The 13902-nt window shown below is 49.4% G+C and overlaps 1 protein-coding gene across 1 annotated transcript in view; it reads left to right on the forward strand.

The window, feature by feature from the left end:
* The window catches only part of INTS2 (integrator complex subunit 2), a 31915-nt gene that overhangs the window by 16211 nt on the left and 1802 nt on the right, over positions 1–13902 (forward strand). Inside the window, exons 18-24 of the mRNA XM_077312716.1 lie at positions 941–1142; positions 1582–1707; positions 2828–3017; positions 5846–6094; positions 7531–7638; positions 12173–12278; positions 13009–13185. Of these exons, the coding sequence (XP_077168831.1) occupies positions 941–1142; positions 1582–1707; positions 2828–3017; positions 5846–6094; positions 7531–7638; positions 12173–12278; positions 13009–13185 (1158 nt within the window). The remainder of the gene's footprint in view (positions 1–940; positions 1143–1581; positions 1708–2827; positions 3018–5845; positions 6095–7530; positions 7639–12172; positions 12279–13008; positions 13186–13902) is intronic.

Genomic DNA, 13902 nt, shown 5'->3' on the forward strand with positions numbered 1-13902 from the left:
CAAAGAAAAGGGAGGCCAGGGAAGAGAAGACCTGCCCCTTCCCCTGGCAGCACCAGTTGTGTTTATTTTCGGGGATTTGTAAGCCACATTCTCACTCTCTGGCAGTGATCTAACAGCCAGGAGTGAAAATGGCAACAGCTGGGAAAGTGGCACGTGGTTAACGCCACCCCTTCGGTCAGGTCAGTCCAGTCCGGTCCTCCCAGGAGGCCTTTAGGTCTGGTCTTGCTGCCTAAGGAAAGGAGTCCCAGAAGTTTGGGGCAGCAGCTGAAAAAAGCCTCCCGATAGGTCCTGTTAGTCCTACCGCTGATGAAGTAGTTTCTGCCCAAAAGCCCTCTCATTTTCCCAGGCCCCACTTGCGAGGGTTTGGCCAGGCCCTACTCTCTTGTTTCCCCCTTCTACTCCAGGCATGCCTGCCGTTATCACAGTGTCTGGTATGACTAGTTTCCCCTGGGTCTGGTGCCCAGCGATTCTTTGGACTCCCTAGAACTGCCTTCCAGCCGACTAACTTCTGTTGCTCACCATGACACTTCTCTGAGTGCTCGAGCAGTGTGTGTGAATGGGTGGAGGGGACAGGGCTGATTCCTGTGTCTAGGGGCCCCTCCTCTGCCCACCCCCAGACCTCCCCATGGGTCTCTTCCCACCTGCCTTCCTCTGCTTGTGTGTCTTCCCATGTCCCTTTTGATGGTGCCAGGCAGGGAGTGGCTGAAGAAAGCCACTGCTTTGGCTTCCCAAAAAGCACATGCTCTGCACAACCCGACCCCCTTCCTCAGCAATGCTGGGCAGTGCAGGTGGCTGTGAGCACAGGTGATGCTCGGAAGGGCAGGTGGGAGGGCAAAACCTATGGCTTCCTGCCTCTCATTCCAGCAGACTTGTATGCAGGGACTTGCATCAGTTTGTGCTTGGCGGGCACAACATCTCCAACGTTGTTTAATTCCGGCAGCGTTTGCGGCCCTGCAAAGCAACCACACCCAAGTGCTGCAGGTGCTGGAGCACCTGACGCTCCTCTCGGCCGGAGAGCTGATCCCCTACGCGGAGGCCCTGACGTCCAACATGAACCGCCTGCTCCACTCCGGGATCCCTCGGCGGATCCTTCAGACGGTCGCCCGGCTCTGGATGACCCTGAACACGGTGATGCCGCGAAGGTGGGGGGCTGTCTGGCTAAACTGCTGCCCCGCCTTTCTGCCTGCGCGTTCAAGGGGGCCGGCCCCAAGCACGGACATTGTTTAGTCGGCACAAAATAGGCTCAGCGGCTGGCATTTCCTTGCCTGACTTCACTCTGTGGCTTCCTTTGCTCTGTGTCTTCTCACCCTCCACCCTCAGCTGTTGTGGGCTGCAAATGCCTCTAGGCAGGGACTTGTTCACCTCCCTAGCATCCCTAGCACATCCCCTAGCACAGGGGTAGTCAACCTGTGGTCCTCCAGATGCTCATGGACTACAGTTCCCACGAGCCCCTGCCAGCAAATGCTTGCCCAAATGTCCTGCCCGCGAGATCCGCTTGCCCAAATGTCCTGCCCGTGAATCTACAGAGCCAGGGACCTTCCGTGGCTACAATGTTGGCCTCACGTCCCTCCTCTCTCCTAGGCTGTGGGTGATGACAGTGAATGCCCTGCAGCCTTCGGGCAAGACGGTCCGGCGGCAGAAGTATACTCAGAAGGACTTGATGATTGACCCCCTGATTGTACTGAGATGCGATCAGAGAGTCCACAGGTAAAGAACCACTTCAGGGTCTGTCCGTCCATCCCTCTCCTGCTACCTTTCCCTCCTTCTTCCTCCCTCCTCTTTCTCCCTCCGTCCTTCTTTCCCTTTCTCTCCCTCCCTCCTCTCTCCACCCCCTCCCTCTTTCTCCTCCTCCCTCCCTCCCTCTCCTTCTCCTGCCCTCCTCTCTCCCTTCATCCTTCTTTCCCTCCCTCCCTCTCACTCTCTCCCCCCTCCCCCATTTCCCTCTCTCTTTCTCCCTCGGTCGTGTAGAAATCCTGTATATGACGGCAGTTTGTTGAGGTCTCCGTGGGGAACGTCGATACAGTCCCTTCTTTTATCAGTCAATGGAGGATAATGTGGGTCCTTCTGTAGACTACCCTTCCCATAACTCAGCAAATAGTCAGTGTAAACTATAAATACACTCACTGGAGTTCCCAGATCTGACAGACTGTTACATGAACTCAAGTTTATCACCCATCCTCCCCCTTCCCCACAAAAAACTCCCCAAAAACAGCCCCTGCTACATGATGAACTTGAGCTTATGGGGTGAACCGAGGTGGGGGAAGGGGTGGAGCACCTGCTTGGCCCACAGAAGGTGTGAGGTTCGTTCCTGGCATCTCCAATAAGGATCTGGCTGTACTGGTTGTGGAAGGTTCAGGCCTGGAGAGCCACTGACCGAGGGGACCGAGGGGCTGATTCAGTGGAAGGTCATATGTTCATAACCCGAGCTATTAAAGAGACTTGTTTGTGCAGGAGCCCCCAAAGGCTGCACAGGGGGGCTTCATCTGTATAAACAAATGCCTTCTGAAGACTTAGAGGCACTGGGAGGGGTGGAGGGGACTGAAGAAGACTTCCTGTGGCCACCTGTAACGCTTGTGTGCCCCCCCCCCTCTGTGATCATCAGAAACAACACATTAAGGGGAAGGAATTCTGCAAGCTGCTTTGATTTTGACAGTCTGCAACCTGAATTTGTGGTGTAGAATTTTTGATATTTTAGTGCCTGTTATGCAAAGTTCTGTTTAGTTATAAGTGCCACCTGAAAACATTCTCGGTTTTTGTCCCTCTTGCTTTTCCAAATGATGCTTCCCTCACCCATCCCCTCCTGCTGCCTCTTTTGACATGTCCCCAGGTGCCCCCCCTTGATGGATATCACCCTGCACATGCTGAACGGCTATCTTCTGGCCTCCAAGGCGTACCTGAGCGCCCATCTCAAAGAAACAGCGGAGCAAGATCTCAGGCCGTCCCAAAATAGCATGATGGGCCCGGAAGCCACAGAAGTTACGCGAGAGGAACTCAAAAATGCCTTGCTTGCTGCCCAGGTAATTTTAGCAGCCTGAGTTTCCATTTTAACCCCACCCTTCATCTGTAGAACTCAGAGCAACATACCCGCTCCCCCCCTCCTGTTTTTATTCTGATCACGACCCTGTGAGGTAGATTGTTTTTTGGCCCTGGCTCCTAACTGATGAGAAGAGCCTCTTGTGGCGCAGAGTGGTAAGGCAGCAGATATCCAGTCTGAAAGCTCTGCCCATGAGGCTGGGAGTTCAATCCCAGCAGCCGGCTCAAGGTCGACTCAGCCTTCCATCCTTCCGAGGTCGGTAAAATGAGTACCCAGCTTGCTGGGGGGGAAACGGTAATGACTGGGGAAGGCACTGGCAAACCACTCCGTATTGAGTTTGCCATGAAAATGCTAGAGGGCGTCACCCCAAGGGTCAGACATGACTTGATGCTTGCACAGGGGATACCTTTACCCTTACCTACCTGGTGGAATGAGTTGCCTGCTGAGATCTGGGCCCTGGCGGAGCTGTCGGAGTTTTGCAAGGGGCTGCAAAACAGCACTCCTCCATGGTCGAGACCAGGGCTGTTCAAAGCTTTACAGGCCTCCCCAACCCCTCTCCCTTGATTCCCTCCCCCCCACCTATTTATTATGTCATCTGCAGTCTGGAGTATCCTGCAGTGGGAGTTAAGGAGATGGGTTTTTTAAACTGTGTTTTAGTACTATATTTTATTGTATTTTAATATTGTGTTGCATTTTACTGTACTATGTAGTTTTCTGACTGTGAACTGTCCTTAGCATATGGGGACGGGTGGTATAGAAATTTAATCATTACTATTGGACTGAGAGTGCTGGTGGGGGGGAGTTCCCAAGTCTCCTGGTGGCCTCTGTTTCTGGATAGGCTGAGGCCTTCATGAGAACATCAGAGGGAGCCCTGCTGGATTAGGCCAGTGGTCCATCTGGTCCAGCATCCTGCCTCATACAGTGGATAGCCAGCTCCTCTGGAGGGCCGACAGAAGAGCACGTAGGCCGAGGCCTTCCCCTGATGTTGCCTCTGAGATTCAGAGAATTCCCTGCCTCTGAACGTGGAGGTTTCCATCAGTCACCATGGCTTGTAACCATTCATTCCCCTTTCAAAGCTGTCTATTCTTGTGGCCCAATAAAATCAGAGTCCAGTAGCACCTTTAAGACCAACAAAGATTTATTCAAGGCGTGAGCTTCTATGAACTCCCTACATCAGGAGTAGTCAACCTGTGGTCCTCCAGATGTCCCTGGACTACAGTTCCCATGATCCCCTGCCAGCAAACGCTGGCAACGACTCATGGGAATTGTAGTCCATGGACATCTGGAGGACCACAGGTTGATTACCCCTGCCCTACATGACAGTGGGAATATATAGCAAAAATTAATTCTTCTGGCCATCACTACACCCTCTGACAGTGAATTCCACATTTGAATCACTGGTTGTCTAAGAGCAGCTTGCCGTGCAAAACGGATTGTGTAGACCGGTGGTACCCAACCTTTTTATCACCGGGGACCAGTCAACGCTTGACAATTTTACTGAGGCCTGCGGGGGGTAGTCTTTTGTAGAGGGACATCGCTGCCGCCTGAGCCCCTGCTCCGCTTGCTTTCCCACCGGCACCTCTGATTTCCCACTGCCCGCAGGGGGCGCTGCAAGCAACAGCTGTGCAGTGCCATGCCAAGGGGGAGCCCCTGCCATGGCGGCCGCTGGAAAGCACTAAAGGTGAGCTGGTGGCAGAGTGGAAGGGCAGCCCCTGAGGCAGCAGCCGGGGAGGAGGACAAGGAGGAGCTGCGGCCCGGTACCAACTGATTCCCGGATCGGGGGTTGGGGACCACTGGTGTAGACCTTTCTTGACCCAGAACTTTAGTTGCTCTGTTCCACAAGCAGGGGGAGGTCAGGGTTCCTCATCTTGAAAGGAGGAAAATCTGCAGCACGCTTTCAAAGAGTTCATTTGAGCATCAGTGGGTTTGTTAAATGTATTTTCTGCAATGCCTGGCTCAAAAGATTCTGCGGCAGCTTATAAATTTAAAAAGCCTAACACTATTTATTTAACAGCATGTGATGAAACACGCACACACGTGTAGTTATAATGTAGTGAAAAGATGACAAATCACAATATATAAGGCCACATTCTATACCAGCAGCCCCCAAATGCTTCCTACACCAGATTTGATTCTGGCCTGTCTGTGAACGCTCACAAGAGAATCTACCAGTGGCATTTCTGTGGGGGTGGGGGGTGGGGATGGGAACCAAAGAGATGGGGCCGTCACGGAGAAGGACCATGCTCTTGCTAGCCCTCTTTGTAGCTCTATTGAATGAGAGCTGAAGGGCCACCTCTGATGTGAAAGGATTTGCTGCACAATCTCCTAATCACTGCCCCCCATAATATCCTGATGATAGTTGCCAAGTAGAAAGAGCCCTGTTGTTGTCTTGTGGCAGATCCTACTCCTAGTAGCTGCTTTATGTTATTCTTTTGCCTAGAACTGCCTTCCCACCCCCAACTGTCATGCAGTAGAAAGATCCCTTGGAAGTAATTGCAGGCAGCATCAGAAGGAAGTGGAAGGTGGCCTGCCGTGACCTGAGTTGCCACTTTCCTGTGATTCAGAAGTGCGGAAAAAGAGTAGAGGTGCAAATTTGCTGTGTCTGCATTGTATGTTGCCTCAGACTGCAAGCACTTGGGGCTTGCCTGGGTACAGATCAGAATTTGTTTATTTATTTATTAGCAGCTCGGTGCTCAAACTCTGGCTTCATACAGCAGTACCTTGCAGTGCTTCCTCTGAGCTTTCAAGACACAAGGGAGAGATTTCAGCTCCTTCTCTGCTTGGCTTTTTCTCCTCTGTCACACCATCCAGGACAGTGCTGCAGTCCAGATACTGCTGGAGATCTGCCTGCCGATGGAGGAAGAGAAGGCCATGGGCAGCAGCTCATACAGTCTCCTGAAAAGCATTGCTGGTTCTGGCCCGGGGAAGAAGCCGTTGGAAGAGGAAGAGAAGGAGGGCAGCCTTCTGTGTAACCTCCGCGAGGTGCAGTGCCTGATCTGCTGCCATTTGCACCAGATGTTCATTGCCGATCCCAACATCGCCAAACTGGTTCACTTCCAGGTGTGTGCTGGATTTCCCTGCTCTGTTGGTGGCGGGGACCTCTTGAGTTTTGACAGCCCACCGCTGTTTACTCCAGGTGGTAGAGCCTGTGGGATGGCTATCTTCCCTTTTTAGCCAGAACTGGATTTGGACCCTAGAAAGGAAGCATCATAGACTCTCCCTAACTCAGTCTAAAGCAGTTGGGTTTATCAGTGTCAGGCCTCTGTTGAGTTCCCAATAAGCACTGTTGACGGGAAGTTTTTTTTATTAAGAGTAATGGTGAACAGAAGCAAGAGTTTTCCTTGCTAAAAATGAAAAATGAACTTACAAGCATTCCTTTATGCTTCCCATGCGACCCCTCCCCCCACCTTGAATCTTGTACCAAGCCCTGCAATTCCCCAAGCCCAGATTCCTATGCAAAAGTGCACATAACAGTATAGATACTACAAGCATCCCTGCAAAACTGCATTGGCCAAGCAAATTTAAGATAATAAAACGCTGTCAACAGATATTAGAAAGAGGCCTAATCTAAAGAGAATTAGTGCACAATTAAAGAGCTAGTTTGGTGTAGTGGTTAGGAGTGCAGACTTATAATCTGGCATGCTGGGTTCGATTCTGCACTCCCCCACATGCAGCCAGCTGGGCGACCTTGGGCTGTTCTGACCGAGCAGTGATATCAGGGCTCTCTCAGCCTCACCCACCTCACAGGGTGTCTGTTGTGGGGAGAGGAAAGGGAAGGCAAATGTAAGCCTCTTTGAAGCCTCCTAGGCCTATTATGCACAGCTGCTGAAACGGCGGCATGGAGAATGCGGAGGAGGAAGAAGTGAAACAAACCGCTTACACACTGGATGGAATGCAACGGCGGCAGAACCCAGAGTATCCGATTATGCACGCGGCTACTCCGGAGCCGCTTCTGGTTGCACCCTGGTCCCGGGAAGCTCCACTTTCTTCCGCATCTCGCTAACGTGGCTTTTTCGGTGGCATACGTTGACTCTGTGCCTGGTTGCCATCTGCAGCGTGCATAATTGGTGATTTTAGCTGCCGCCATTCCACCCCGAATGCGGACCTTCCACTCCGTGCATAATGGGCCCTTCAGGTAGAGAAAAGCGGCATATAAGAACCAACTCTTCCTCTGCTTCTTCTAAATTGGCCCCACTCACTTTCTAAAACCCCTTGGCGTGTGCCATGGTCAACACCCTTCTTAAAGTTGCCTAAGCCAGTGGCCAGCACAGCCGTCCGTGGGAGGGAGCTCTGCCAGGTGATTGCTTGATGGAGGAAGAAATACCTGAGCTGTCTGTACTCGGCACTTGTGGAGGTTTTGAGAAGTGCTGAGCGGTGCTTTAAGAAAGCCGGAGGACGCAGGGGCAGGGAAGTCATTCTGGCTCCTTGATTCAATTAAAAACAATCTAGCCATGTATATGTTTCTCTCTCTCTCCCCCCTCCCTTGTTTGAGACAGGGTTATCCATGTGAACTGCTTGCACTGACAGTGGCCGGCATCCCATCTATGCACATCTGCCTGGACTTCATACCTGAACTGATTGCTCAACCCGAACTGGAGAAACAGGTATCGCCTTCACAAACGCCTACCTCTTCTTTTAGTCATGGGGTGGGGAGCGGTCGGGTCAACCTGGAAAGCGGTATCCCTGGATAAACAGTATCTCTGTTCATTTTGCTAATCTGCTTTATGCCAATAAAGGTATTGGAGAGCCAGTTTGGTGTAGTCTTCGGAGTGCGGACTTCTCATCTGGCATGCCAGGTTCGATTCTGCGCTCCCCCACATGCAACCAGCTGGGTGACCTTGGGCTTGCCACGGCACTGATAAAACTGTTCTGACTGAGCAGGAATATCAAGGCTCTCTCAGCCTCACCCACCTCACAGGGTGTCTGTTGTGGGGAGAGGAAGGGGAAGGCGACTGTAAGCCGCTTTGAGCCTCCTTTGGGTAGGGAAAAGTGGCAGATAAGAACCAACTCTTCTTCTACTTCTTGTGTTTGTGTGTGGATAAACGGTTGCTTGGAACGTTGTGATCTGGCCACGGGTGATCTGGTCTGTGAATGGCTACTAGGATTTACTAGCAAGGTTCCTCATCACTATGGGGAAAAAAGGGGGAACTGAGCTGTACCTTCTTAAAACAAAAGTGCCTGGTGCATCTTCTGAAGACTCAGGGGTGTCTGGTGGCAGAAGCTTTTATTTATTATGTTTATTATTTATGTTTGGATTTATTTAACTGCTGCTCTCAGTTACCTAAATCAGGGGTAGTCAACCTGTGGTCCTCCAGATGTCCATGGACTACAATTCCCATGAGCCCCTGCCAGCGTATGCTGGCAGGGGCTCATGGGAATTGTAGTCCATGGACATCTGGAGGACCACAGGTTGACTACCCCTGACCTAAATGGTAAGTCTCACAGCCACTCTGGTGCATAAATCATGTAATTTCTGAGCAATCAGAACGGGCTCCTAGGTGTATTTTTCCCCATTTTCAAATACTTCTTCAATGATTGTCACTGCAGGAGTAAAATTGCCTCAAGATCGAGCTTAAAGCCGAGATATACGTCTGATATATTACTGTTAAATGGATTACAGACTCTGCAGTGGCAATCATTGAAGAAGTACTTGAAAACTGGGGGGAAATATACCTAGGAGCCCGTTCTGATTGCCCAGAAATTACATGATTTATGCACCAAACAAGAGTGGCTGTGAGACTTATCATTTTGGCCTGCTGATTTCGTTTTTCTCTTATCTGTAACATCCAGAAATCAACGGTGTAGTTCCTTTTCAGTGAAGCTCTCAGTTACCTGGCTCGTGATGGTTTACAATCTTATAAATACACATCCAATACAAATACATATAGTAAAAAGGTAACGGTATCCCCTGTGCAAGCACCGAGTCATGTCTGACCCTTGGGGTGACGCCCTATAGCGTTTTCATGGCAGACTCAATACGGGGTGGTTTGCCAGTGCCTTCCCCAGTCATGACCGTTTACCCCCCAGCAAGCTGGGTACTCATTTTACCGTCCTCGGAAGGATGGAAGGCTGAGTCGACCTTGAGCCGGCTGCTGGGATCGAACTCCCAGCCTCATGGGCATAGCTTTCAGACTGCATGTCTGCTGCCTTACCACTCTGCGCCACAAGAGGCTCCACAAATACATATACAGTACAATAATAACCATTTAAACAATCCTCCATTATAACAGAATCCTAAAAACTCAGCTATACAACTGATGGTGGTATAAATTAATTTAGTTAAAAATTCATCCCTCACAGCAAGACCACTGGCTGGTCCAAAAGCAGGCAGATGTAATGATCAAGGTTGATATCACCAGGGGTAGATCTCCTCATGGTTCGAGGCCAGTCTAATACTGGCCCAGTACCCTTAGGGGAGGGGGGAACCCAATCTTAAACCCCCGGGACCACCACCCGGCCTCAGACTAACGGCTGGTGGAAGAGACAAAATGCCTGAGACCAGGCGTATGAAACGCATGTACCATGTACACATATATGGGCCATGGGTGTGTGTGTGAAAAGCAAAGTGTCAGCAGTAGTTACAGCTGTAAATGGAGGTGGGCCTGTGGTGAGTTGGCACAGAAGAGCAAGGACAAACGTACTGTATAATAACACAAATCACAAAATGCTCATCAACACTGCACTGTGCATGTTAATAAAAATTCAAAATATAATTACATGCATCCAGGGAAAAGTCTCAAGGACAAAACGTACAAGCTGCAATAGGTGGATAGAACAAGCATCTTTATATGTATGCTGATGTAAACCAGCCATTCTCAGTGGGGGGCACATGGCCTGGTGGGGGGGGGTCCTTGCACATTTGAAGAGAAGGGGAGCCCCAAGGGTTTTAGGCGGGGCCCTGGTAACTGAACCGATGAAATACCCTTTTTGTCACATATGACATCATTAATTGCTAGAAAGTCTGACCTTCGTCAAGGGAAAGAAAAAGAAATCATGTCATCTGTTCCTGTGTGTGTGCTTGAATTAATGCAAGAACAAAATGAATGCACGTACTTCTCTTGGTCAGATGTTCTAGAAATCAACGCTGCAATCCGGGTGGAAACAGGAATGTATTCTGTCCAGACCAGAATATGGATATGTACGTCCATGTACTGGTTAAAATTGCTTTTTCCCACAAAGGGTTTGCTTTACCTAATGATGTCTGAATCACTGGTTGTGCTGTGGATATCCACTCTTGAGAAAAAACTTTGCTCACATGGTCTATCCAAACAGTTAATACTGTCTCTGGGTTTCAACCGAGCAAAGGAAACGATAAAACAAAGAATCCTAGATATCCATCACCAACAGGATTTCAATCAAGTAAAAAATCCACTTTTTCCAATGCCTCTACTTAATAATTTGAGGCCATTACCTTATTTATCTGATCTTGTTTTCCCAGATCATAGGAGATCATTTACTCTCCTACGATATAACATGTTCCGGTCCGCTTTTAGGGAAGGCTTATTCAAAAAAATATCCATCTGTGATTGTTTATGCATCTGCCAGGATGGGAGCATTGAGACCTCTGAACATGTATTACTCCAATGTAGGCTATACAATCAATTCTGGAGAGAACTTATACCATCCCTACAGTCCCGCATTTATATAAGGCATGATACATGTAGTATTGTTTATTATGTTAGGAGTGCGGACTTTGGTGTAGTGGTTAGGAGTGCGGACTTCTCATCTAGCAAGCCAGGTTCGATTCTGCGCTCCCCCACATGCAACCAGCTGGGTGACCTTGGGCTCACCACAGCCCTGATAAAACTGTCCTGACCAGGCAATGATATCAGGGCTCTCTCAGCCTCACCCACCTCACAGGGTGTCTGTTGTGGGGAGAGGGAAGGGAAGGCAACTGTAAGCCGCTTTGAGCCTCCTTCGGGTAGGGAAAAGCGGCATATAAGAACCAACTCTTCTTCTTCTTCTTGTTAGTTCACTCTTACTGTAGGCCTTTTTTAGCCTTGCTCATTGCACAAGCAGCCAGCCTACTGCAGAGAGCCTTGGGACCTGAGAAGAGGTCCTAAAAGGGACAGGGCCAAAAAAAAGAAAAAGTTGAGAGTTGAAAACTCTTCTGCTTCCTCATCCATACAGTTCCATCACAACAGTAAATACAACAGAGAACATAGTGCAGGGGGGGTTGGACTAGATGGCCCTTGAGGTCCCTTCCAACTCTATTATTCTATGATCCTATGAACAACTGACAGGATTCCAGCATTATATATATTTTTAATTGAATTCTTTTACATCCCCTCTTTTCTCCCTAATGCGGACACAAAGCGACCGACATCCTTTTCCTCTCCTCTCTATTATTCTGACAACAACCCTGCAAGGGAGGCTAGGCTGAGGGAGCGTGATTGGCCTGAGGTTGCCCAGGCAGCTTCCATGGCACGATTATATCTGGCTTTGAGATTTCCTTCATTAGAAGAATGCAATCTCTTGTGGATGAGTTTCCTATGAAGCAACCAAGGAAAACACACTTCTCTTTACGCAGAGTCTCACTCGTCTCCCAGAGAGCCTGTGCTCAAAGCGGCTGGCTCAGAGTGGGGTCCTGAGCAAGGACATTTTGGGGGTCAGTCATCCACAGAGTCCCCATAAGTTAGAAATGACTTGACAGCACATCATACACACAAAACACCAATTGGATGCACTCGGTGATCTGAAAGGAATTATATTTCATTATACATCTTCATTTCATAAGAGAAATATTTAGCCTTTAGCCCTAAATAAATGGGAAGGTCTTCTCTGTCTCTGATTTCTTAAATAAAGTTCACCAAAATAAGCCCCAAACCATTTTTTAAAAGATCTTGATGTCGGCACAGTTCTTAGTAAAAACAATTCAAGTCCAGTGGCACTTTTAAGACTCACAAAATTTTATTGAAGGCATAAGCTTTGGTGTGCACTCTTGCATGGTGAATAAAATTTTCTCCCATCTTCAAAGTGCCACGGGACTCAGACTGTTTCCTGCCGCTTCAGACCAACACAGCAACCCACCTGAATCTCTCTGCAGAACTCTTGGTGATCTTCAAATGTGACTGTGCATTTCCCTCTCTCCTCTCCTCCTTCTAAAGAGATGCTTCCCTTTCCCTCCTCTCTCTGCAGGTTTTTGCCATCCAGTTGCTTTCTTATTTGTGCATCCAGTACGCTCTGCCAAAATCCCTCAGCGTGGCCCGCCTGGCAATCAGTGTCATGGGGACGCTGCTGACAGGTAAACATCAGAACCAAGCAACGTCCGCATTTGGGCCGGGCAGGGCAGAGGGGAGGCTCCTCGCAGCGATTGTGGTTGAATCTGAAAAGAAAAATGCCCCCTCGTGTTAAGTGTGCCTAGAAATTAGACACTGCATCTGCTCACATTGATCTCTTGGTGTGCTGTTTGTCCCCTTCCCCCTTCTTGTGTTTAAATTGTAACCTCCTTTGGGGCAGAGACCTCTCTTTGTCTTGCTCTCTGTTTGCTGATGGGCTCTGAAGAGCAATTTATAATACTGTTTATGCAGCAATAGAATACATTGCATTTTACGATTTTGAGGGTCAAGCGCATCCCCTTGCGATTTACATGAATAGGTGAAGCTGCCTCCTACGGAATCAGACTGAGTAGCCCGTGCTGGCCAGGAGGGCCCATGGCTGGCTGAGACAGCAGCTCTGTGCCTTGGTGCTGAGTAATGCAAACTGGTTCCATTGAGATGGGGAGTATAGATTTTTGACAAGGGGTGAGGAGAGACCCCATAGTTCATTGTTGTGGCTTCTGTCTTGGGTGCGCTCTTTCACACAAGGGAGGCTCCATTTGATCTAGCAAGGGGTGAGGTAGGAGTTGGGTATATTGGTTGATCCACCACATGTAGCCCCTGGCTCTTAAGGAGTGCCAAATGCAACGTCTGGCCACTCACGCAAGGGCAGGGCTCACCGTCCCTGGTGAAAACCAGTTTCTGTTGTCTCACCAGTTTTAACCCAGGCAAAGCGGTTCACCTTCTTCATGCCCACCTTGCCCTGCTTGGTGTCCTTCTGCCAAGCCTTCCCTCCGCTCTACGAGGATGTCGTCTCTTTGCTCATCCAGATCGGGCAGGTCTGCGCCTCGGATGTCGCCACAGCAACAAGGGACTTTGACGCAATCATTACCCGTAAGTTGTTGTGATTTTTATAACACGCTTGTCGAACTGGGGTGAAGCTTGGGGGCGAATCAGTTTCTCAGACAACAGGGTGGAACCTCCAGAAGACCAGGGCAGTCAAACTGAGAGGGGCTCATGGGAATTGTAGTTCACGGACATCTGGGAGAGCCACAGTTCGGCCACCCCTGCAGTAGGCTATGCAGTAGAAATCTGGAGGCTCCCAAAATTGAAGCCCCAAGGAAACCTGCTTGACCTCAACCAAGGCCAGAGCTTTCTCCATCCTGGTCCCCACCTGGTGGAATGAGCTCCCAGAGGAGATCAGGGCCCTAGTGGAGCTAAAACAGTTCTGCGGGGCCTGCAAAAGGGAGCTCCTCCGCCAGGCATTTGGCTGGTGTCGACCTGAACCATCACTTCCAAGCCTACGACAACCACTACAAATTCGCCAACCTACTGGGACTCAGTATGAATTCAATTCAATGCTCTTTGCAGTATTCCACCATTCTAGAATGTTGTTATTGTTATTATTACGTTAATATTATTGTTATCACTATGTTATTATTACAAATGGAGTTACCTGTATCATTCTTGCTTCATGTAAACTGCCCTGAGCCTTCGGGGAGGGTGGTATATAAATACAATAATAAATAAATTGAAGTGTAAGTATTAACACAACATGCTAAACGAATGCTAAAAATTACATGGCTGAAACCTACTCACAGCAACAGATAT

This window comes from Paroedura picta, chromosome 15, assembly GCF_049243985.1.
Source record: "Paroedura picta isolate Pp20150507F chromosome 15, Ppicta_v3.0, whole genome shotgun sequence".
In the NCBI taxonomy this organism is placed as follows: domain Eukaryota; kingdom Metazoa; phylum Chordata; class Lepidosauria; order Squamata; family Gekkonidae; genus Paroedura; species Paroedura picta.